Below are 26,099 nucleotides of genomic sequence, written 5' to 3' on the forward strand. Positions count from 1 at the left end.
AATCAATCTCAACTTCAAACAATCATTTAAACAACAAAAATGTGATCGCCTCACATTAATTCATTAAGTAATTTATTAATCCGACAACGGTGAAGCGGGTATTCTCTACGTCTTTGGCTTTTGGAATCGCAGACTCGCACAAGTTAGCAGCAGTGTAATGGCGGACAGTCACGTGACTGACAATATGGCGGCGGTCAATTTATCGATTATGGAACGGTCTATAGGCTTGAAAATATAGTAACAGTAAAATCGATGATAATTTGCGTTTTTTTTTTAATTTACTTTTTGTCAGCGGACACCCATATTATCCACTTAAAATTTTTATTCAAGATTATTTTTATTTCTAAACTTAAATCTACATATTTTCGTTTATCCGGTGACACATCACATATGTATTTAACAACCTGATAAAAGTCATAAAACCTGGCATAGGGTGATAGACCAGTTTCCCAATACTATCGCTGTTGCTATTTTAAAATACCACGAATTCCAGACACAGTATCAGAAACAACAACAACAACAAAAAAGGTAAGTAAACCTTCATTCACAGCCAAATTACAGATCTTTTAATGTTCCTATATGCAGGGCTTATCAATAGCACGGATGTGAATGTATCCATTTTGCAATAACTTCTTGATTTTGCAACGTTGCGAAAAAAACAATCAACCATCAGAAGCGGAAGTTAAATATGGTATATGTGATTTTACATAAAGTTGTGTATTTATAACAATGTGTACTTTTTGCACTTGAATATTAAGTTTAATTTTGTGTATTTACACATATTTAATGATCGATACGTTAACAATGAAATGTATGAATGTTTATAATCCTGAGAATGATTAAAGTGGAGGCATTTATATTTTTATGCGGACCATGCAGCGTTGAAATTTCAGCATTGTAAACGTGATCATAACCGGATTACCTCAACCTTACGTAAGGTTTATTTGATACTTCAAAAACATGCGACGAATGCTCATCAACTGTGCGTCTTGTCCTCGGTTACATGGTCGCCGCAACTCACGCAAATGAAAAACGGCATTGGCACGATATCTTGATAATATTCGTCGGTCGTTAGTCAAACACATGTCGTCAGGGCAACGAGCAAACAGTATGCATTGAAAATACGTCCACTGCACCTTGTTGAACTTGGAATTCATCCGGCTAGAGACGCAATGTTTCCTTGCAGACGACAATCCTTGACATGGAAAGATGACCGTTATTCTTTTTGGTCACGCGGCGTACAAAATAAACGGCAGATCGACAGCATGTGCCTATTTGATTCCCTTTAAAATGATCCACATGGCGACATTCTTTCACTTAAAAGCGATTTTAAATTCACTTGTAAACAAGTTCTATTTCCCAAAATAAACCAAAAATTCATTGTTGCTTTTACAAAAATGTAGTAGCGTCAAGCTTGTAAAGTGACTGCGTTAACGGCGCGTCAGATGTTTGAACTCCGTTAGTAAGTACTCAAACACGATAAACCCATGTAGGCGTAATTCACAAAACCACGTAAATCGTTTTGAAAATCAATATAAGAGGGATTAAAGTGAGGTTAACAAGCTTCAGCATACAGGCGATATTGCGAATTCTACAAAGTTTCATCTAACACAGGCTTTTATTTTGTTATCTCAAAATCGTTCGTATTGTCTACGATGAAAATAATAATTGATTCAGCAATACTATACAATACTTATTTACTGGCAAAATGTATTATAGCTTACATTCTCGCACTGGAAGTCCTGAGAGAACGGTAACATTTTGATAATGCACCGGTGGGTGGGTTCTTTGTGCATATAATTTATCAAATACAATGTAAATAATATGTTTGGCTTCTTATTTTATATATGTAGATCTAAGCAATAAGAAAAAAAGCCCATTTGGCAAATCTGTTTTCATGTATTCTCCATGTAATCATTGTTTCGAATCTTATATGCTTCTTGTTGAATATTGCACTATATAGCAGCATATTTACTCTTGTTTTGATTTTGAAAGCATTGCTGCTAGCGCGAGATAACATATTTAATGGCGGCACAAGGACCTGTCTAATCGCCATTGTAGAGGCCATGATAACTACTAAACTAACTACTAACTACTTTCATCTTATCTTAACTACTAACTACTTTAATCTTATCTCAACTAATCTGCGCATGTGGTCTCGTCTAAGACATAAGCCGCCGACGAGTTTCCTCTAGGCGTCTCGCTTCTAAGTATTTCCACCTGTCTCCTCGACTGTGTTACGTTAGTCAAATTGTAACACAGAACAAAGAGTACACAATATACAATAAGGCGGACAATCTTTTATAACTTTGAATTAATCTTCCATGATAAAACATAAGGTTTAAGATGGCATTTGTATAAATGACAAACATAGGAGAAAATTCTTTGAATGGGTAATGGGGATAAATGTACACTAGTTTTTTTTTTAAAGATTTAACTGTATCTTTAAGAAGAACAAGACTTTGTTATATTATACCCAAATTTGCCATGTTCCTGTTTTGTGGTATGTTGAAAGCTTTTTTGATCGGTTAAAGAGTCCAAAAAATGCATGAAGTATACTCTACATAATCTTTACAAAGGTATCAAACATTGCTAAAATGTTTACTCATTCTTGGGGACATACCGTTTTGTTAATTTTGCTATAAATGAACAAATTCTGGTTGAAGTTTTAAATAATGGATCTTGCATATCTATTGCAAAGTATGATCTTTAATTAAAAATCTAAGTGTGTAAGACAAAGCGCAAGCTTTTAAATACATTACATTGAATATAAGAATATAAGAATAAACAAGGGACAAAATTGTCACAAAACCAGGTTTTCATTGTGAAAAAAAAATCTGATAAAGGGAGAAAACTCAAACTGAACTTTTGAAATGACCAAAAAAAATTAACCCCCTTTGTAAGTTTTTTTTTTTAAATCTATTTTTAGTCGTGGCGACCTTGACATTGGAGATATTGACGTGATTCTTTCGTGGGACACACCGTCCCATGATGGTGAACAAATGTGCCAAATGATTTTAAAATCTCACAATGAATGACATAGTTATGGCCAGGACAAGCTCATTTATGGCCATTTTTGACCTTTGAACTCAAAGTGTGACCTTGACCTTGGAGATATCGACGTAATTATTTCGCGCGACACACCGTCCAATGATGGTGAACAAATGTGCCAAATGATTTTAAAATCTGACGATGAACGACATAGTTATGGCTCGGACAAGCTCATTTATGGCCATTTTTGACCTTTGAACTCAAAGTGTGACCTTGACCTTGGAGATATCGACGTAATTATTTCGCGCGACACACCGTCCAATGATGGTGAACAAATGTGCCAAATGATTTTAAAATCTGACAATGAACGACATAGTTATGGCCCGGACAAGCTTATTCCGCCAGCCCGCCAGCCCGCCAGCCAGCCAGCCAGCCCGCCAGCCCGCCAGCCAGCCAGCCCGCCCGCATTCGCCAATCTAATAACCAGTTTTTTCCTTCGGAAAACCTGGTTAACGATAACAGTAAAACTCGTATAAGCAATAAACTCCGTCGTATCTACCTGTTTCTATTCTAAGGGGGGCAACTGTATTAACAAGACGACTGTCTGCATTTCGAGTTATTCACTGTCACTCAATTCATCGTTCTCAGAAGAATAATCTGAATCATTGTTGTCCTTGCATCCCTCCTTGCTTTCTTCATTTTCTTTAATTTTGTCTTGTTCAGCATCAGTTTTCTTAGCCGCTTTTACGTCCAACTTAAATGTATTCGGCAATGAAACAGTGATTTTTAAGGCAAAGAAAATATATATTAATAAGGGAGGTGATATAACTCAAATTTCCACGGCTGTACGTTTTCGGCTGAGTACTAAAAGCTCAAAATTACGTATTATTCAAGGACATCTGTGTACCTATTATTTTAACTATACATTTGGATCAATTAAATGTAAATGTTTACCTCCTCGCTATCTTTATTTTCTTTAATTTCGTCGAGTTCAATATCGGGTTTCTTAGCCGCCTTTACGTCCAACTTAAATGTGTTCGACAATGAAACACTGTTTTTTAAGGAGTTGCTATATATCAAATTTGTACGGCTGTTCATTTTCTGCTGAATACTAAAAGCTCAAAATTACGCATTATTCAAGGAAAAACAGTGTACATATTATTTTAACTATACAGTTGGATGAATTAAAAGTACCTTGATGGTTTGGTGGTAATCCAAATCCACATAGCAATCAGAACGAATAATCACGGTGTAAGTGAAAATCCCAACCTTCGAAGGAGCTTTTAATTGCACTTTTATCTGAAAAAGCGCTGAATATTGAATAAGCAAAACACGAAAATGAAAAGAAGAATGCACACACGACAAGAATATTAATGCACATGAACTTAACAATAACTGAAAATGCTTATTAAATAACTATCCTCTCAAATTCTTCACACCGTTATGATACTTTTAAAATGGTAGTACATATAACAGAGCTTTAGGCGTGGGAATGCAGTTTGTGTTTTTTATAACATACAAAGTGTATTTATAAGCATATTAAAATATTTTATTTTTGAAGTTCGTTTCGGGCTTTATGATTTTTAAAATATATGTACGAAATGGTAGGTTAAAATTCTCGTGGCATGAAACTTTAATATGTCTGAGTTCAATAAAAACACACAAACATTTGAAATCCACAATTTGGGTTCATTGAAATCTTCTTTATATGACACAACTTAGTATGTATATTGGTATTGTTTTCATTAATGAAGTCGATATTTGTTTGCAAATACATTTAAGTTATGATCAGTGCATTTTTACCAAGTGTCAATTCAAACAACTAAATGAATCATATCGTTCTACTACTTATATTGCCGTGCGATCTCTAACATTGGTTCTTTTTTGTGTCCCCTTATGTTAGCGATTTGAGCGTACGCCTTGAAGCTTCCAAAAATGCTTTCATAAAGCACTTGCTTTATGTGTGGATGAAATGGTTGACAATCACAACAACAATACTTTTTCATTTTTTCAACACGTGAAACATGACCCAAGTATACAAAACCAAAATATAAAAAAACTGTATAATTATGATTTAACCAGTCACGATGCAGACTACTAAACAAAATAGACAGGAAGTGGGTTTCAGGAAGACGAACGGGATATATGATTGACTAAAAAAGAAAAACCGCTGTTGTCTATGTTCTGCGTACCTCCTTTTCATCTTTAAGTGATACTATATGCACAGGTGCAGTAAACAACATGTTATTTTTCCGATCTGCAACGTAGAGCCACCAGCCTTCCTGCTTCTCCTGGAATATTACGGGCAAATAGTATGTAGATTACAGTCTATTCTTGGAATACACTCGCACATATTTAGAACGCATATTGTAACACAATTTTCAAGTAACACAAATATTTTATTTGAATTCGTTCATATGTGCTTCATTTATACATAAGAATAACACAGCGCAGTTCCATACATTTTAAAATGAAACACTTTCCTTTATCGTTAGTAAAATTTGAACTAGATGTCTAAAACTCTAAAGTTACTATAATATGTTATTAAACCTTAACTTACCCTAGTGTCAGTACAAACCGAATTCATAAACCTAACTGATTGTGTACTGTATGTTAAAAAATAACGAGTTACTACAATTTGTTCTTAAATTGACGAAATGAACTTCTTTTGTTGGTGAGTACTCCAATGGTCTACAGGACTTCCACACATAAACCTTAAAAAATAATAATGAATAGCTCAATAAACTAAGTTGCTTACATCTGGAAAGTACGGACAATGCACTTGGTGACTCTCTCGCTTCGTGTCTAATGAGATTTCAGACTTGATCTCATCCTGGCATGTTTTCCATTCTTTCTCGTCAATCTTTTGAATAATTTGTTTTGAAAATAAAAACAGCGCCATAAATTAAATATTTGTTTCACTAAACACGTTATATAATAATTTAACGTAGAATTATTCGCGTCATTATCTGCATTCAGTACCATTCGTCTAAATGTTACAACTAAACACACGCATTTCTGATTAAACAGACCGTCAAAGATGATTTGTGACAGGGCTTAGGCGTGTCTACGCTTACACGTGACAGGTTTGGTCTTTTGAGTGATGGTCATGTTGAGATAACATTTTTCTAAGATTTGACGAAACTTAGTCAGAATGAATATTTTGAAAATCATGGTCAAAGTTTTAAATAACTTTTATCCGAATATGAAACACGCGTAAAATGTTATACTGAGTTATCTGAATTAGAATGGTAGGAAAATAATAACAAAAAGTAAAACGCCTGTATACTCTTTGTGCCTGCTTTTCAACCATTTTCATATGATTTGTTGTAATCAAATGGAGGCTTAGTATAAAACTAGGACAGATGAATTCTCAATAAGGTTTCGAAAAAGTCCTTTTGATATCGGATAATTACCCGCTCAAAAAGACAATTGCTTCCATGCAACTTTATAGAATGTGGGCGATGTGTATGCAATACAAACGTAAGGAATGGCAGATAGAAAAAAGATAGTCCAATTGCCTCTGACTTAGCTGATAATGGTGGTATAGTAACGTAAGTTCATTATATTGGATGTATTTGCCATCATCTATGCGATGTTAGTGTGCATTTTCACCTCATGACGAAATCCGTCACATTTCAGCGGCGACTTCAAAAATTTTGACTCAAAATTCGTTAAGTAAATTTATTTGCACATATTCATCTTAATCAGCGTCAACAAAATAAATCTCTATCCTCATTTTCATCAGCAGCAGAAGCAACAGCAGATTCATATTTATCATCATCATATTAGTATTATTTCATTTTTCCCATCACTATTATTACAATAACTGTCACATTCGCCAGTTTTTGAAACAAAACATATTTTTATTCGTAAATATTACCAACCGTTTCCTTGTTCCCAGTTGACTCATCGTCTTCTGATTCTGTATCTTTCTCGAAACAATGCTCCTTTTCGGTCTATCCACATAAAACATTTGTTGTATTAAGCAAGACAGATACAAATATTTTCGGTATTTATGGTATATGTAAAACATTGGCAAGATCTTTGTCACATACAAACCATAATTCTTCTATCGGGCTTCTGTTGTCGGAGTAAAAACAGGATCTCCATAATTTCCATAAAGTAATTTTTAAATACTATTTAGTTATTGAAAAATCCAGTTTTTGCTGACAAGTATTTCTGTACCAATAGGAAAAAAGTACCAAAATTACTTTTTGTTCCAAATATAAAAATGAAATAAAATTCATATTCCTAGTATGGTCATCTTGTCACGTACCTATTGTCATTAATCTAGCTTTAGTGAATTTTTATTGTTTCAGGATCCAGATTATAGTTTTTACTGTAACACAAATATTTGTTTGATAGGAAAAATAGAATTAACGTGCATTTTTCTCATATGGCCCCTTTATCCACATACCCATTTTTTTATGTTAACCTAGGTTAAGTTCTTTTTTAGTTGTCGCAGAATCCAGATTTTAGTTTTGAATTAATTCTGTAAACGTAACAATCATAATTTTGGTAAGACAAACATATTACAAAACATGATATTCCATATTTGGCACTGTTTAATAATATAGATTTTCATCAACATAGTTTAAGTACTTTTTGAGTAAGCCAATGGTTAATAGTTTTAGGAAAGCTTTCAATTATTTATGTAACCAAAGTGACAATACGTTCGGCGGACATAAACTGAAATAACGTGTAAATTCGTATACGGCCCTCGTAAACCTAGTTCAATTCCTTTTACTTGAGTTGTCGCAGGATACAGAACTTTCGATAAGTTTTTACTTCATCTGTAAACCCAAACATACTTGTCGAAAATACAGTTATAAGGTGAAGATTCCATACACGGCGGTTTTTCCACATAGCATATAATACGTTTTATCACACTCGCTTTTTCTATTTGTTGAGTTATCGCAGGATTCGGATTTCATTCGAACATTTTTTACTTAGTTCTATAAACGTACAAAGCATAGTTTTTGTCTGACTAAAAAGGATAAATCACATGCATGTTTCCAATGTGTCAGCCATCCACATACCTAGTTTCATCAACCTAGCTTCAGTTCTGTCTGAGTAATAGCAAGAACCAAACTTATCAAACATTGTTTACCTATTTCTGTAACAAACCTTTTTGCATAACACACACAAAGAAATAAATATTTCCCATATAGCCCTCTATCAACATACATAATTACATCAACCAGCTTCTAAACGCGGTATTCAGACTCGGACGAACAGAATCCAAGACGGACAGATTGAAAAACGGACTGACGGACGGACCGAGGATATACATACAGTCTCCTCCGGTGACTACAAAATAATAATTTAAATCTGACTTACATCGTAAAGTTAAATTGAAAAAAAAATGATTTAAAACCAGTTTGAAAATGACTTATTACTTTTAAAAATTACTGACAATGCTCTAACATCATAACTTTGTTTTCGGTTAAACAAACTTTCTGTAGCGATCTCATTAACAGCTACGTATGATTAAATTCTTTTTGACCCTAACCAAAACCAAAAGCCATCATCGATATAAGATCTCAGTTATTAAACACAGTGGAACATGTTCATTATTCGCTAACGGGATCGAATTAGTGATATTATACATAAATTACATCATTACACAGAAGGCGAAAGTTTAGGAAAATGTTGTCCCAAAAACCTGACACGTGCGCGGAATTGGTTACAATGAACAGATATTGTAAAATTAGCCACACCTATAAATTTGATCAAAAACTTTTAAACTTAAAACTACAAATCCATAGACAAAAATCTTGAAAAAAAAGCCTTATGTAATTAAGAGTTAAATAATATTTTTTTATAGCAAAATTATTTCTCTTCACATATTTAAGTATTGGGAAACAAAGATTTGATCGTCATATTTACTCAATATATTTTTCCATAGACAAAATTAAAGAGAATATTAAAGTTCGACAATTAAAATACATAAGTTTGGACCGCAAAATCCCCATCTAGGAAAATCTATTTAAATTGAACGTATATAGTCCCTAAGCTGCATATATTTTCAGGAGGTAGAAACCTACAGGACTATCAGCGATTTCATTTGAACGCTAAATCCAATCATGAATTTTCTTAATATATGCATAAAATAAATCAGTACCGAAACATTTGTATTATTAATAATAATATTAATTTATTAATAATTTATAAAGTAATTAAATCATATTATAAAAAATGCTTTACGTGCGGAAATAAAAATATTCTACCACTTTAAATGAACTAGTTAGCGTTTAGTTCTTCATACCTCATGGCTGTATTTCTCTTTCGGTAGCTCGTTCTTTTGTGTCTTTGCTCTCTCGCCCTGCACTTTAATTCCCTTGGCCTTATTGGACGCTGTTTTTTTCTTCCCTTTCTTACTTGGAATCTTTCGCCAGCCTTTTATTGTTTGATCAATGTTTGTAACATCGGAAGCCTGTTTATACATCATATCATTAAATCGTTCTTTTTGCGTACGATCGAATAGTTTGAACTAAGATATATTGTTTTCTTACATCATCACGTGAATGCTTCAAGACGAGTATTAAAATACGAGTACAAAATGATTATTCGTTTAGTGTTAATCGTGTCATGTTTGGTAAAATACAATGGCTTTCAAATTCAACGTTTGTATTTAAAATGTAGTCATTGATTTATAACTAATAGAATGAATTGATCACTTTTCTTAAGCACGTGCTATAATTGACTACTTAATATTCAAAGCTTAGAATAGTAATTCTATACGAACAGGTTAATTTACAAAATGTCAACACTAATAAAATAAATATGCAAGTTTAAGTTTGAAATACAAGAACAAGTAATTATATATTTAAAACGGTTACATTTTCGTTTACTTGCGACACGTTTACTGTCAATGTCTCCAGTTTATCAGCCCATGCAGGGACATCGCGTTCATCTATAATGTTTTTTCGTCTCATGCTAACAGTTACCGTCACGGTGCTTCCGACAGTAATTGTACTGTCTTCATCACCCTTCACTAAAAAGTGATACCAATTCAAATACGCACGATAAATGAAGTTTATAAATGCAAACCTCATGGAACTAGCGCATTAAGTATTTGTTGACTGTTCTCGAAATGAAACCATTTTAAAGTTGTTGTTATGTTGCATATGTTTAGGTATTATAACATGTGTGACTCAGTGTATAGTACAGCACTCACCTATGGGGATATATACTTTACACAGGAACATATAATTATCACATTATATAAATTGTGTGACATAAAGTGGGCGAAATTAATGTTTGATTTCGGCAAAAAGAATTACATTCAATGTATTAATACAAAATTAGCACCACCTAATAAATAAAGAGAACAACGAGGAATTCTGAAATCCCTGAAAGGATAAGTCGCCACTGGAAAGTCATTTATTTAACGCAAGTGTCAAATATTGCACATACTCAACAGGAGAATACACACAACACCACAACACAAAGTCAAAGTTAAAATTAATTCAACCGGATTAATTTCCTTGCAACGTTCAAAGCCAAATGTTGGGGTAGAAAACCGGTGAAAAACAAGAACACTAAAATGTCAATTTACCAAACGGCGTGCATTATTCAAAACATTACCTTCACATGTCGCAGACATAGTAACATAAGGCATGAGCGCACACACATTCATAACGTCATTGTATTGGCTTTCGTTCAGATCCTTTAGCAGGGAGCGTCTTTCTACTGTATCCATATCAACAAAGTCTCGGATGGACTGAATATAGATAGAAAATAACAATGATAACAGTACTGGTGTTGCGAACCAGTCGTGTCGTGCAGCTCTCATATTGCAGGTATTAAATAATGTAATTCATTTAATGATTACGTTATGTTGTTATTTTGCTCAGGTGACTTCAAATATAAAACACCAAACAATCTCTGCCAAGATAACACATGCATTTGTTGGTTAATACAAACTTACAAAAAAATAAGAAGAAAAGTGACACAAGTTATTGAATAAAACAAGAATTTATAAATGCGAGCGGTTATATATTAATTTAATATTAATAAACATATACATTGCTTTACGAAAAAATTTATGAAAAAAAAATTAAAAACAAAAAATCTGTTTATGTTATTCAGTCCATACGGTAAAAACACGGTTCTTTGCCCAACCGAATTCGGTGACGGCAGACCGTAGAAAATACGTCAAAAGTTTGAGACCGTTAGGCAAACCCGAATGTTCGGGTATTTAGTTCAAGGTCGAAGAATCGCCGAAAGACAGATTAAATAAAAATGTGCATTGTATTTCGTCCGGTCTATGCATGTTTAGGTGACACTGATGCCGTCTATTTTAAGATGCGCATCACAACAGAAATAATACAATAATTCTTATTTTGGTTAACTTTTTCGAAATTCAAAACACCAAACAAAACCTTAATACAGATATAATAAGCAAAATACCAAATCCGTATACATTGTATATATTTAAATATTAAATTTCGATAAAGCCTATATAAGACCGCAGCACAAAATACTTTCTTGCGGCACCAATACGTAACCGCAATCATTCATCTACTGCCAACGCGCGTTAATCTTTTACAGGTACGCGTGCGTTTGACAATTGTAACCGCAAGAAGACAGGACGTAATGACGACGTTATCACACTTATTGCACAATACACGCGCTCGGCTCAAGTTAATCATATCGTGTTTAACACATTTTCTTTTGTATTGCGTTGACTTTGAGAAAGACAACGCCGGGACGCAATAGATATTAAAATGAACATAAAAACAAAATCGCATGGTATGAAATCGGTAACCAAATTGTCGTCTAAGAGCCGCATTATGTCCGGTCCGATGTGAGGCAGTTGCTTAATGGGGCTGTCTTCAACATCCAGGGCCTGAGTAATCAACTGAGACAACCTCATGCAGCTCTCTATGGTTTTGAGACTGGGTATGCTAGGTTTATGTGTTTTCTTTCTTTCTTTTTTAGCCGTTTTCGTCGGTTGCTTCTTTTTAGTAGGTTGGAGTTTAGGATCTTGACCTAATTTGTTTAAATAAGGTCAATAAATAAATACATATTAATTGATAACGATGTAACACATCATATTTATTTAATATTGTAGAAAGCAATTTTTTTCGGCTTTATAATGACTTTTAATTTTGAAGTTGTTCACATACTATACAGCACATTGCAGATTTAAAGTTCAACCCATGCAAATATGAACGTTTATTTTATTTTTCCAAAGTCAAATTAAATTAAAAAGAGTCAAATAATTAATCACACATTTCAAAATGTCAACCAAACAAACGTTTTAGATAAACCATAATGATAACGTTTACAATATCTTGTTTGATAATATTATAACTTAACTTGATAAAATTATAAACTTTAATGTGCTTATTGCATTTCGTGGCTCTTTACTCAAAGGCCGTTATCAAATTTGCTACCCTGTATGTAATATGTCACAGGGACAGCGGGCCTTAGTACACCAGCCATACAATTGTGTTCCGTGCTTCAAAAATATATAATGAATTGCATAGTACATGTATATACGTGTACAAGTATTTGCTCCTTTGTAAACGACTATTAGAAAAAGAGCAACGGCGTTCCAATCGCCTTCTTTGCGAACATATTGTAAACGGTCAATTAGCATATTTAATTAAGGCTTCGATATAATCGAGCTTAAATAAATAGGTATAAACGTAAATGGAATTGTAGGTACTTTTACTTACGCTGCATGTGAATTGAGAAAGGCACAAGCTGGGCAAGGATTTCGACCATTTTATCAATAAGAGCTGGAAACTTCTGCAGAATGTATATTTGATCTGAAATTGACAAACCGAAATCGTTGAATTTACAATTGTAAGAGTAAATATTCACTTTCCAAGCACCAGTTTATCTAATTAGTTTATACATTAAAGGTTCACCCAGGACGAAACGCTGTTTTGTAATTGTTTTAATTTATCGAGCAAAGCTATGCATTGTTAAATCTCGTTCATGCGATAAGTGTAGACTACAAACATAGTGTGACTCTTTAGTTTGCTCGTGAATCGAACACCTATGCTGGTATATTCACTAGATTCATACAAAGTCAACATGTTTTGTCCATAGTATACGCTAAAAGTCTTATACATAAACGTATTCCCAGATGAAGTTTACACGAACATATCCACGACGTGATGTGTTAAAAAAACTGTTTGTCGTCAGTATTTTAGTAAATATTTGCATATCGTATGAACGATCTTACTGCCAAAAACAGATTAAAGAGTTTATACATCGAATGGTTCATATCGGTAAAATAAGTTGTGATACAAATGTTGGTATTTGCACACGTATTTTCGATTGGTAAGATGCAAGACATAATATGATCATAAAAGCACAGTAAAAAAACTTTGTCATTTTATAACCTGACAGAATCTCGAAATACAAATCCATATGTAAACGAAAGCAACTCAAAGTTAATGTCTTTCAGTTATGGAAAATTCCGCAGCGCATTGACTGCGAATAGTTGGTGAAACCTATGGTGTTTATTGAAACATCTTGTTTGTACAAAGTGCTACATCGATACGTAATAAAATGTCGATATTTTCGGATTATTACACCAAACACAAAGTGTGTCTTATAGTAACAATCAGAAAAAAATAATAACATATCTTCAAGTTAATTCGTGTTTTTATTACCAATAATTTGGGACGATATGATCAGATTTCACTCTTGCGTTCGATTTCAATTTCGTCACGATATTGGATTATGTGTTACTTGGGTTCTATTATTGCTTTAGTTAATTGCAGAATTAAACGCGGATGCAATCCAACAATAAAGGACCAGACAAATAAAATTGTGAAGCTGCAAAAGGGAAGAATTCAGTCTGATGAGCTCTCCAGCTAATGACGCTTTCATGACATTCTATGATCCAATATCGGTCGGAAGCTTATCGTGATAAACGACACATTTTTGACGACGCATTTCAGGTTCTCTTCCAACAAGTCGTAAGGTAACGTATAGGTTTGGTAATAGTGAGAATCGGGGACGCTTGAGCCTACCATATGCAGTTTTGATTTTGTTTTTGTTTGTATTTAGAAGTTGAGTGTCGGCATCAATGGGATGGTTATTAAAGTGTGTCGTCTTTTTTTTGAAAATCGAATAATTTTAGATTTGTTCCGCGAGCCTGTGCCAGACAAGTTTTAGAAAAATGAAATATAGTCAAATGCCTAATATATGGAAATCACAATTTAATCAATACGAAAAGAAAGAACATAATAATAGGTATTGTCTTTTTGATAGAAAGGTTGATTTCGGAATTCCACAGACTTTCAGCCATGTACATATAGTACCACTACTATATAGCTCCTTTATATATAATTATATATAATTATATGAAAGAGTTTTTTTAAAACAAATTTTATATTCTTGTTGACATCATGATAGGTTACTGTTAAAAATATCGCAACAAAAACCAACCATCCAAATTACCTTGGTACTTTTTGGGAGAGGAAAACTTGTTTATAATGTTTTGTGATATTAATTCTTACCAACTTTAAACTTCGGATTTTCAAACGTATGTCTCGTAAGTTGTGCTTGCAACAGTGCGCGCGCTATATCGCCGCATCCCAGAAAGTCGCCTTTTTTAGCCTTCTTCTTTTTCTTCTTCTTGTTCAACAGCTTCATTAGCTGTCAAATAATTAGATAACTTCACACGAATTGATACACAAGTTGAAATACTTAAACTTCAGAAACATTATCCTTGTTGACATACTTTTTCGCGTCGCTAATCGAATACCGGACATGGTAACACATACTCCACATCGCCATGTATTGTTCTCTTCACAAAAGCGCAAAGTCTTAATAGATATAAAATACTTTCCTGCTAAATAAGCGCTTTCCTTCCGAGGTTTAGAAAAGACCGAAAAAAAAATGATACATTTTTTATGATATTTGTTTCTTGCTTTTAACAATTTTGTGATTATTTTTTAATAAGTTAATTAAGTCCGATTCAAAAAAGAAAAGCAAGGTTTCTAGAAACATTATTATGTTAAAGATTGCATATGTACATCTACAAAAGGGAATAAACTGATTCGCCGGCTTTTGTCTCATAAAAGAGAAAAAACGTGATGCTCGTCTAGTTTGAAGTTGCTTACAAACTACTCTTGCCCAATACATTTGGCATGAACACAAATCAAATACAAACGGTCATACTTAAATGTCGGTGTAATGACTACGAATTCAATACTTCATGAATATCAAACGTTTAAAAAATATTCTGTACAGAGCAAGATGAATTACCTCGTCTTTGCCCTCAGTTGGTCGCATCTCTATCTTCGGATTACATTTATAGTTAAATTCCCAAGAATATCCAAGCAACTTTATCGGCTCTAAAATAAAATGAAATTAAAGTATACACACAATCTATATAAAGGCACAGCTGACTTTAGTATGAATACCAAAACGTCAACTGAAATCGAATACTCACTGATATTGGGACTGTGATATAAACAATGCATATATAGGTCGTGCGTCTCATTCAGCACCCGGCCTTTACTAAACTTGCTATAATACCACCAAAAGCCCTTGAAAGAAAAAAGAACATAATTGAACAACCTGAACAATCGGTACAAACAGTGACACTATATACACATAACGTTTAAATTGTAACATCTATAAAGTTAATTAACTTTATTTCGACTCTCATTCTGTAAACCGGCCCACTACAACAATAAGCAAAGGATGTCTTCCAGATCTTAACATTACTAGTATGACGTATAATTGCCAGTATAACAATGAATATATTATAACATGCGTTTTACTTACAACCCCAATTGGCATGATCACTATGAAAACCACTATATACACCACGAATATCTGTAAAATAAATAAGTTAACAAATATGTATGTGTACGGTTTTAAATTTTAACCATATGATTAAAAGTATATAAAAGTTGACATATGACACAAATTCTGAATAACTTTAACTATTTCTGAATGTTTGCTAATTCAACATTAAAATATTAGATTCTCACCCAAAACGAACCGCTCTTATCGAAAATCCAATTTGGCAAGGCCATTCCAAAGATAATTGCTGAAAGCAAGTGCCGAACAAAAAGTTTAAAATATCTGTTATTAATATCCCGAAAGCATATGCACTAACAAAGCAAAAGTAACCAATAAACATTTGAGTTTTAACTTCTTTTTTTTTCAATACACATGTCGATTATATCGAACATTCAATAAATCAACAACAAAATAAGCTGACCAAACACTGTAAGCAAACTTAATGGTAAAGTACCTCCAGGTCCATCCGGATGCCCGTACGTTTTCCAGTTATTCCTGGACTCCTCATCAGTTAATCTGAAGACAAAGAGTTGTAAGGTGTAAAGTAAGTGTTGGTGCAAATACTGACTGCATTTACATCCGATGCGCTTATATTTTGTAACTGTCGGCAGTTTAACAAACAATGGATTGTGCGTCACTTATTTAATTCACAATTATTTTGCAATTTAGTACGTTTTGTTGTAGTCCAACTTGTTGACGCTCTCAAATATTAAGCTACTTTTTATATTGGTAATATTTGGAGCGTCCAACCGGACTGGCATTTAAAATATGTTGGACTGTTTTCCTTCTTTGTCTATATTGTTGCGCAAGGATTTTGTGCGCAACATTCAAGCCCCGATATAAGACACTTAATATCAACGGATTGCAATAATATTTACATACCTGTGTAGATATTTCATTTCTTTATAATGTTCCGTAAAAATTAAGTAATGACACGTTGAATATTGCACGCCTGAGCAATTTAAATCCAACCACTATTCAATGTTTCAATATCTCTCGATTCGCTCGCTGTGTAGATATAAATCGATAACACGACCTCGATGTAAAGCATCTGATTTAAATGTGGAAGAATAAACAGCGTAAAATACAGTTTGCGTTCGTCTGTTGTGGCGCTGAGCGTTACATAGTAAACCGATGTTATACTTTTCTGGATTAATTTAGCAATGTTTTTTTTTCTGAATTGACAATTAAAAAGTTCTGAAATAAATTTCATCTTTTATTTTTATACTGTACATAAATAATATTGATACAGATCGTACAGTATACCGTCCTATGTTACGTAGAGTGTAAGTACATAAAACAACACAGACAGAGGTGCGAAAAAGACATGCATAAAAACTTGCTGAAACTTAGAAGAGTGAATAGAAACTGCACCATATCTGTTTTGAACATATGCTTATTAAATCGACAAAGATTAGCATACTAGATCTAGTTAGGTAAAAGTCGGTGTTAAAAGCTCATGTTAAATAAAATTACACGTACACCTTACACCGCAGCGCCTTCTTCTGATTGGTTCATATTTAAATCAGTTTCATGACATGGCTACAGGTCAGTGATTGTTTTGCGATTTAAGCGGAGTTTAACTAAAGAATGTATGCCTTTCTAACTTCAAATCGACGATATTTGAGGTAAAAATGGACTGAATTAAAACTGAATAAGTTGGTAATATTATTTTGCAATTTTACGCAAATTGATGAAAATTTAAACTTTCTGGTTTCCAACACATAAAAGGTCTTTCAACGATGAGACGTTCCAAAGAATTTAGCCCATATAAAAAGAATTTCTAAATTCTTTGCGCGTCTTATAAATGAGACTAGTTTTGTTGGAAATTGCTTTAGGAATTAAACTTGTATGCCTGTGTGTGTTGCAATCGAATAATGATTTTTTTTAAATCTTGAAGTCTCTAGATGAGAAGTATAAAATATGCATACTTTTATGACAAATAAATTTTAATTAAATTGTTGTTCTCATTGTTGACAGCTCGCTGAGATTACAACATGTATTACTTACGCAGCATACGCCTTGGCAATTTTCATGAACATCTCGGAATCACCAGTTGCCATATCCGGGTGATGTTCAAGACTGAGCTTCCTGTAGGCCTTCTTGATTTCGTGTAGCGATGCCTCCTGTATCATAAAATGTGAACGATGTACTTAACTGAGTTATGCACTCGTGTTCAACACAAGAGTATATAATAGTGTTGTATTTAGATTATATCTTTTTTTAATAAATATAACTAAAATTGGTAATTTATTCTGTCACTATTTGTTTTTATACAACTTATGCTGATAAACCACGAGTAACGCGTTCGTATTCACTTAAACCTAATATATATGTACAGCACAAGGTATGAAAGTCGGACCTTTTGCACCCCAATCTAAACCTCTATGTAAACTTATTAAAATGACACAAAAAAGCGAATGGCTTTAAAAAAGAAGTGTTTTAATTAAAACTTACAGGTGCTGAATCTGTAAAATAGCAGACTTGCTTTGCAATAAAAGGCACACTTATATGAAGATATGCATGAACACTGAATACTGATAAAAGATTTGATTACATATTTATTGGGTGTTTTATTGCATATCAATCGGGCCGGTCGAAACGTCTTTTACTGAAAATTTTGCGGATTTCTTTTATTTAAAAAATGATGTCGATGAATGCTAGAGTCCTAGGAGCTGTCTTCCAATACGTCTGCGGAGTATATTTCCGGAGATAAGCGTGCACACGGACGATTTTAAATGTTCATAAAGGAAGCCAGAAACAATTTGGCAGCTTTTTCATTCAAATTTATTATTTTAGTATGTTTATTTAATTGTCAATATTCCCAGTTTGATTCATTTCATATGCGTGAAATTTGAAACAGTGCAAAACCAATTATTATATTATCCCACCAATATGTATCGAGCATAGTATGTTTGGCTTCAGCATTGTGATCAGTTTCGTGCTTTAAAAGCGTGATTGTAATACCTAACGTTTTTATAAATAACATTAATGAGCTTATATCTTATTATTTTGTCGAAACAGCGTTTTCAACAGCATTTTGCTTATCGTCTACGGACAGATTGCTGAAAAGCATTTTGAGTAGACGTAATAAAATATCGCACCATGTTTAAAACGCGTATTTGTTACGTTAAATTAATTTTAATCAACAAAATAATTTTTTTTTTAATCAACAAAAATATTGTAACGTAATTACTTTTAATGTATCCAACGTTGTGCATTTTACTTCACACGACATCGTAAAAACGCGAAACAATACGCGAATTGCATTTTAATCAAGATTACTAATTAAAAGCCCTGTAACATTTTGTAGAATCAACAAGATTTTTAGTATGTTCCAGGACGATCAGATAGATTACTTTTTGGTAGTACTGAACTTATCATCCAGGTATACGTAATTATAAAACACACGATGCCATGAACAAGGACATGCTAATTACGAAATAAAAGACAGACACCATTTCAGTATGATATTGCCAACCGGCATACTGCTATATCATAGTATATACTAACAAGTTAAACAAGTCCCAGCAATTAACTGACCGTGTCAACTTGAAGTATTTCAAACGGGTCGTATTCACGGTCTTCATTCTGGACAGTCGACACTTTGTATGCCAGCAGCAGCAACACTATCCAACCGATAAAGATGACAGCGATCTTGCTGCAAGTTCAAATTAGAATAAATTATCTGAATTATCTTGAACATGTTTTCCATAGATAGAATATTCATTACGATTGACTATGCACAAAAGACCATTTATTTAAGAGTCAAAAATTGCTATCGTTAAGAGAAAGTGCATTAGACTATTGTTTTGCAAGCATTAAAAAACCGATTAAACCTCTCGCCAAACCAGACACATTATGCGTAACATAGATGCACATGCAAACGCATATGAACATTTTTTGTATTTTTGAGTTTGTGCGCTATTATAATTATGAGGAATGCTTCTATGTAAAACTGATCCGAATACGTTAAATTCGTGTTTGTACAATATTTTGAGTTTATATTTACCTGTATGTTTTTAATAACAAAATCGGTACTTACAATATTGGTTTTGAGGTACTAACAGTCTGTCTTTTATTATTACATGGCGTGCAATTGCACTTTCGACGGATTCTTTCTTTTTCGGCTGAAAATAAGCCATTAATAAAGTTACAAAATAAAATAATGTTAAGTGACACAATGAGGTCAGTAAAAATATTTGAATGAAACAATTTGAGTTTAGCATTGGTCAATAAAATTTACTTGATGAAATAGAAATTTAAGCAACTATTTAGATCAGGTTAATCTAATTCGAACGAACAGCCAAAGTTTGATTGACCCAATTGCCAATGAAGAATAGTTTCGGGTTAGATTTTACAAATATATGCACTCATCAAAACGCAAAAATTATTTAATTTAGTGTATATTCTTGTCCCTGTGTACATAACATTATCTTGAAAGATTAAACCTTAATAAATTGTCTGGTGTAAACGTCATTTTGTTGTGTTAAATTACCTTATTATTAGTTGTCCTTGTTTTCTATGTATTTTGATCTAATGATATTTGTAAATTCCATCGGGCAAGTAAATTTGGCTCTCCGACTTGTTGAATGCAGTTTGTTCTTTGTGAGATCGACTCTTTAAAATAATTTCTTGCAATCATAGACAAAATTTTAATTCTTAAGTTATATAGAATTATGTAATAATCATGACAAGAGATGGCCAAAATTGTGTCGAATAAACCAATGCTTATATAATTTTAAGTTGCAAGATACATAACTTACCAGCTTAAACTTTATACAAAAAGGATCGCCCTTGCTCATCTTTATATCATAAGAAGGCGTTTGCGTTTTAGTTTTGTAAAAGTGTAGTTCAATCTATGGATAGGCGGAAGGCAGACATACGGACAGACATCTAAGGTGATTCCAGATTACCCACTCTACGTCGTTGCAGGTGTGTGAAAGTGTTGAACATGGCATAGTTATATACTGAACTGAATACATTTTTTACCATTGCGTCATAATACACAAAAATGCATTGCTAATCTTATTACCTTTGGACTTTCGTCTTGGGAAGACAAATAAAGTTGCTGAGATGACTATAGCTGCCCATACAGACAGGAGAAAATAGTAGAACGTGATGCCCTTCTCATCGTACTCAGTTTTGGATCCGGTCATGACTTGCTAGGCATCTAGGCATTATTAATAAAAACGTAACTTCTTAATATCCGTATTCGATATAAGTAAAAATATATAATGTGGTCCAATAAAACACTGATATTGCATGAGACATTCTGTAAAAACTGTACACGAAGAGGATAAATCGTGCAATTTTTATCAGTTAAGTAATAATTGGTTAAATAGTTATGAAATGCGTATTTGTATATATATACACACACAAATACATATATATATGTATAAAAAAATCATGTTTGAAATATAACCAACTTCGATTCAATCACGGTGTTATTAGCGAGAACAATTACAACAAAGTCGCGAATGTTCACACTATGCGATATTTGCCGTTTTCATTCAAACCGGAAGTGACGTAAATGTCACACATGTTAATGCTCTCAATAACAAACCGGTATTGTAGGGATTCGAATGCGGTCAGCAGGAAAAATTTGTGAAAATGGAAGATAATAGTGATTATGAAGAGTTTTCCGTTGAACCGTGTATGTATGAGCCGGAATTTAGTGACTGTCAGTCAGATTTCTCTTCTTTTTTCATCTGCTTCTGATACAATTCTCCTTTTAAATAGAAGATTTTGTGCCGACGCCTATTTGTTAAGGGGTGAAAACTGTACACAAGTGCTCAGTTGGGTTGTATTTTTATATTATTTACATGTAAATGATTACAGGTGTATTAAGGGGACAATGACGGCCACATAAGTAAGGGTTTTGAAAACTTCTACAATGGCTTCCTTTTGTATGTGGGGACGTAGTAAATTCCATTGTATTACTGATTTTAAAAAGAATGAAAATGTATGCCCTCTAGTCTCTTGAAGTTTGCATGTGTCTAATACAATGGTTACTGCTGAGTCTGGATCGGCGGTCGACAGGAACAAGGACATTATCTTGGGGATTGATGGCAACTATATGGTGGATAATTTTATATAGCACGATTAGACGAAATTTTGTTTTCAAGAGTGGGCCAGTTCAGTGTATCTATCCTATTAGTTTCTGAGCTTGAGTTGTTGTTGATATCTGTCTGTTACGAATCTGGCCGCACGTCTTTGCACTTTTTCAAGTTGGTTTATTTGAGCTTTTATATTTGGGTCCCAGCCACAAAAGGAATATCCTAAATTAAGCCTAACTATTGCTTTGTAAGCATGAAGTTTTGATGAGCTTTTTTTAGGTTGCGGCGAAGAAATCCTTGTGCCTGGTATGCATTATTTGTGATTAAGTTAATATGTTCCTCCCATTTTAGGCTACATTGGAGTGTAAGACCTAAGTATTAGGCATGCTTTACTTTTTCGAGGATGTGAAAATGCAATTTATATGAGAAGATTATAGGATTTCTTTTTTTAGTACTGCTGCATTTTAAGGGTGGAATTCCATTAATTAGTCCTGTTCCAATCGACCAGCAGCTTCAATATCTAGCTTGAGGTTATTGGCGTAAGAGAGGTTGTTAATTTTGGAGATGCATCATCTGAAAAAAGTCGTAGAGTGCTATGTTAAATATAATCAGAGAAGTTATTTATATAAATAAGAAATAAGATGGGTCCCAACACTGTGAGACTCCAGAGGTTAAAGGTTTCTTGTCTGACATGGTCCCCCCAGGACAGCAGTCTGGGTTCTATTTGTTAGTCAGTCAGAAATCCAGAAAAAAACACTTGAATTAGTTCCATAGTATTTAAGTTTGTATAAGAGGTGCTGGTGGGGTACTTTATCGAATGCTTTAGCAAAATCCATAGTGATAATGTCTGTACCTTGACTATTTGATTGTGTTAGGTTTTTGAGGAATCATATCGGTTGTGTTTCGCAGGAACGGGAAGGTCTAAACCCGTGTTGGAGGTCATAGATTTTTATCCAGGTGGGACATGATAGAGCCTGCGATGGCAAGTTCAAGTATTTTACAGCAAATTCATGTGAGTGATATTGATCTGTTATTTAGAACATTTATGGGCTGAATCTGACTCTGGAAGCGAGGTGTCTTTTCGAGATGGCCATCATTTTGGAAATACGATTGGGTAAATAAATAATCCTCTTATTGTGTTTAATGTTTGAACAAAACACAGTTTAATGTTGATTTTTTTGATTGCCATTACACAGTTCTATCGCGTTGATTATGACTTCGTTTTACGCTTTATATTTATCAACATAGAACGGATACTTCTAATTGGTTTATAAGAACTTCAAATACAACTTCCACTATAATTAGCTGATGAAATCAAAACATGGGTATCTATGTGTAAATATAAGAGGACAGGATGGGGGACCTTGGTCGACAGGGTGCTGCTGATAGTGATCAATGTTTATGATGTGAAGTTGATTTAACTGGGGAGGGCTAATCTCTTATATGATACCATACTGTTTCTGCCACAATCAACTGGAGATATACCCACTGATAAGACACATGTTAACACCCAAATAGCAATAAAATACATGACACAATTTACATATTTGCGTTAAATAATACACATCTGTTGTACATGGTGTTCGTTTGAGATCTCAATTGATATTTGTGCCCGTTAAGAATGAAAACAATCCTTCTCTGTGTGACATTAAATTGGATCAATATAATTGCAATTGCTAAGAAATGCCAAGATGTTAATTGGTTGAGAAATCAATACTTATGATTATGTCCCATGCTCAAAACCCATAGCATATTATATTGTATTATAAATATTTCGTTGTAAAATACTGAATGAGCGGACAATATTTGTATTATTCATATTGCGTTTTAAAATGTTGTCAGTTACACATCTGTAGTAAACAGTAAATGATTTGTATTAAGTATTATTGTCAGTTTATTTACTTATTTTTTTACCAATACCTTGATTCTCTCATAATTTCCTAGAAAATTAGGAAATATAATTTATACTGACAAGCAAACATAATATTTTTAAACTTTAATTTTTTACAACCAGACCATAGCCTGAGTAATATATAAGTTGACATGTAATTGTCCAGTGTAGAGCTGTTCTACTGATTCGCACATTAGTTCTTAATAATACACAAGGGGTTCAAATAACCTATTTAGTTATAAAACCATTGATGCATACACGCGTATACAAATAATGGCACTTTGCAAATAATCATTATCTTTTAACTTATGAAGACAGTACAATGCCCCATGTTTCTTGTGATAATAATACATATAGAATTTGTCACGAAATGTCAGACGATATTAAAATCTTTTAAATTTATCGAATCCGGAATGTTTATCTTAAAGTTTTGTCTGCACGTTCCTTGCTCGGGAGAGCAACACCCTGAACCACAGAGAATAACTATTTGTGTGCAAAAATAGTTGCAACACACGCTTTCAATAAATCTTAATGAAAAAATATAACAAAATAACACAATAACGATTGTCAAAGTTGACCATAAGCGAGATATGTTCAAGCTCCAATGCGTAATAACAATGGACAAGTTTCCGTGTCATGCGCGTTGTGTTAAATTGACGTCACCACCAAAATAAGTGTCGGAAATACCCGAGCGGTCTACGGAAAACAAAATCATCGTTTTATGTATCAAAATGTTTTTGCCATTATTCTTGGTGATTTCAATTGTTTGATAGTATATTTATGTATAAAATAGCAATTTTCGTCTTGAAAACGGCATTTCTCCTTTACATAAAACAAAAGAGCGGTCAAACGTTCATTGAACCAACAAATTCAACAATAACACGGACCTTTGTTCTGTCAACAAAGAATTTCGACACGAATCTGTACTTGTTTGGAAAAACAGAATGCAACACTAAAGAAGCAGTCCTCAAATGGAAAGTAGATTACCAATGACGTTTTCGTCTATTCAGAACGTAAAGTCTACAAGAAAAAAACATGAGAGCAACCAGAAAAAGATCGATGCAGACCATGACACGTCAAATGACACTCATACTGAATCTCACGAAATCACGAGGTCAACCACAGGAATTAATCATACGAAATGGAAGTTAGAGAACGTACTTTAACGACAATACTATCCTGTCGTGGGTTTGCAACCAAATCACACCGCCAAGACCGTGATTAGCCTTATGTGAAATTGAGCAAGAGGGGAAGCAACTCCGTAAAATATATTGTTTACCATATTTATTTTTTTTGTATTTAACAGTTTATAGGTTTATCAACATACTCATCACACATTTATAGTTTATTGATTTAGATGCTCTGTATAACATCCGATATATATAATAAAAGGCCGTATAGACGGAAGAACATGATTTAGGAATGTATTGCGGGCTTTCAGGACCAAAAAAAGGCTACCCCCAGAATTCTTATAGTGTGTATTAAAATGCGTAAGATTTTACATATTTTAATTAATTTTGACATAAAAATTCAATACATACTGAATGAAAACATATCAAAGTAAATTTCTTCTAGAAAGTTTCGACAGAAACTAGCCACCATCGGGTTTCGAACCGAGGTAATTTGTATTGAAAAGCTACGCTTTTTGAAATCAATATAGTTATAATCCTTTATTTGTTTCATATGTTATATAGTCAATCGGAATATAACGAGACAAAAACACTCATAATTATTCGTTATGCGTGTTAACGCGTTATATAATGTTATCGAACCTCTTAAACGCAAAATAATTTCCAATATTTGTCTACATCATTAGTGTTATTACTCCCCGGTTCAATTAGGTTTAATAAAATATTTATTTTGTCACATTTTATGTTTCCTTTTGCTTTTACTATAGAATGCTGATAGTTTAAACTTGTTCATAGTAGTAATATGACAACTTTATCAAGAAAATCTAGGTAAAGCGAACTCAATGTGTGTACCATTTTATGTGCTGTTAGGCTTCACGAGTTTAGTTTGACTGGCAGATATTTTGATATTTTTCAATCATTGATAAAATGTTAGAAATTCGCAAATGTATGAATCAGTTAACATGTCTCTTTAAATGACTAGATATTTTCATGTTGGTATGTATTGATATAATATTTTAGTTAAAACAAATTGAAGTGCATTTCAAACATCAAACAAAGTTTAACTTTACCTGTTTTTATATCAAGCTAAGATCGAAATACCTCCTGTTACGGCACAAGTTTACGAATGATCTATTTTAAGTCATCAATCGATATAAGAACACTTTACGACAAATAACACGGTCGCGATAAAATACAATGTGCTTTTACAATTTGCCAATTCGGTTATTTGCACTGCGT

General features: G+C 33.3%; 1 protein-coding gene across 2 annotated transcripts; it reads right to left on the minus strand.

Annotated features, from left to right (window-relative positions):
* Positions 1 to 2,296: 2,296 nt before the first annotated feature.
* On the minus strand, positions 2,297 to 26,099 carry LOC127876278 (translocation protein SEC63 homolog). 2 transcript variants are annotated; one of them, XM_052421384.1, is made up of 21 exons: positions 25,931 to 26,099; positions 20,816 to 20,953; positions 19,826 to 19,910; positions 19,324 to 19,441; positions 17,791 to 17,906; positions 16,235 to 16,296; positions 15,969 to 16,027; positions 15,760 to 15,810; positions 15,422 to 15,518; positions 15,235 to 15,323; positions 14,484 to 14,622; positions 12,684 to 12,776; positions 11,768 to 11,991; positions 10,585 to 10,720; positions 9,849 to 9,991; positions 9,263 to 9,430; positions 6,879 to 6,950; positions 5,750 to 5,854; positions 5,184 to 5,282; positions 4,186 to 4,290; positions 2,297 to 3,745 (listed from the first exon to the last, which is right to left on the minus strand). In XM_052421384.1, the coding sequence occupies exons 2-21, from the start codon at positions 20,937 to 20,939 to the stop codon at positions 3,608 to 3,610; spliced, it is 2,223 nt and encodes a 740-aa protein (XP_052277344.1). In that variant the 5' UTR covers positions 20,940 to 20,953; positions 25,931 to 26,099; the 3' UTR covers positions 2,297 to 3,607. The 2 variants fall into 2 exon arrangements, with proteins under 2 accessions (XP_052277344.1, XP_052277343.1); XM_052421383.1 differs by having other exon boundaries at positions 9,837 to 9,991; positions 25,931 to 26,096.

The sequence above is a fragment of the Dreissena polymorpha genome, chromosome 4 (genome assembly GCF_020536995.1).
Source record: "Dreissena polymorpha isolate Duluth1 chromosome 4, UMN_Dpol_1.0, whole genome shotgun sequence".
In the NCBI taxonomy this organism is placed as follows: domain Eukaryota; kingdom Metazoa; phylum Mollusca; class Bivalvia; order Myida; family Dreissenidae; genus Dreissena; species Dreissena polymorpha.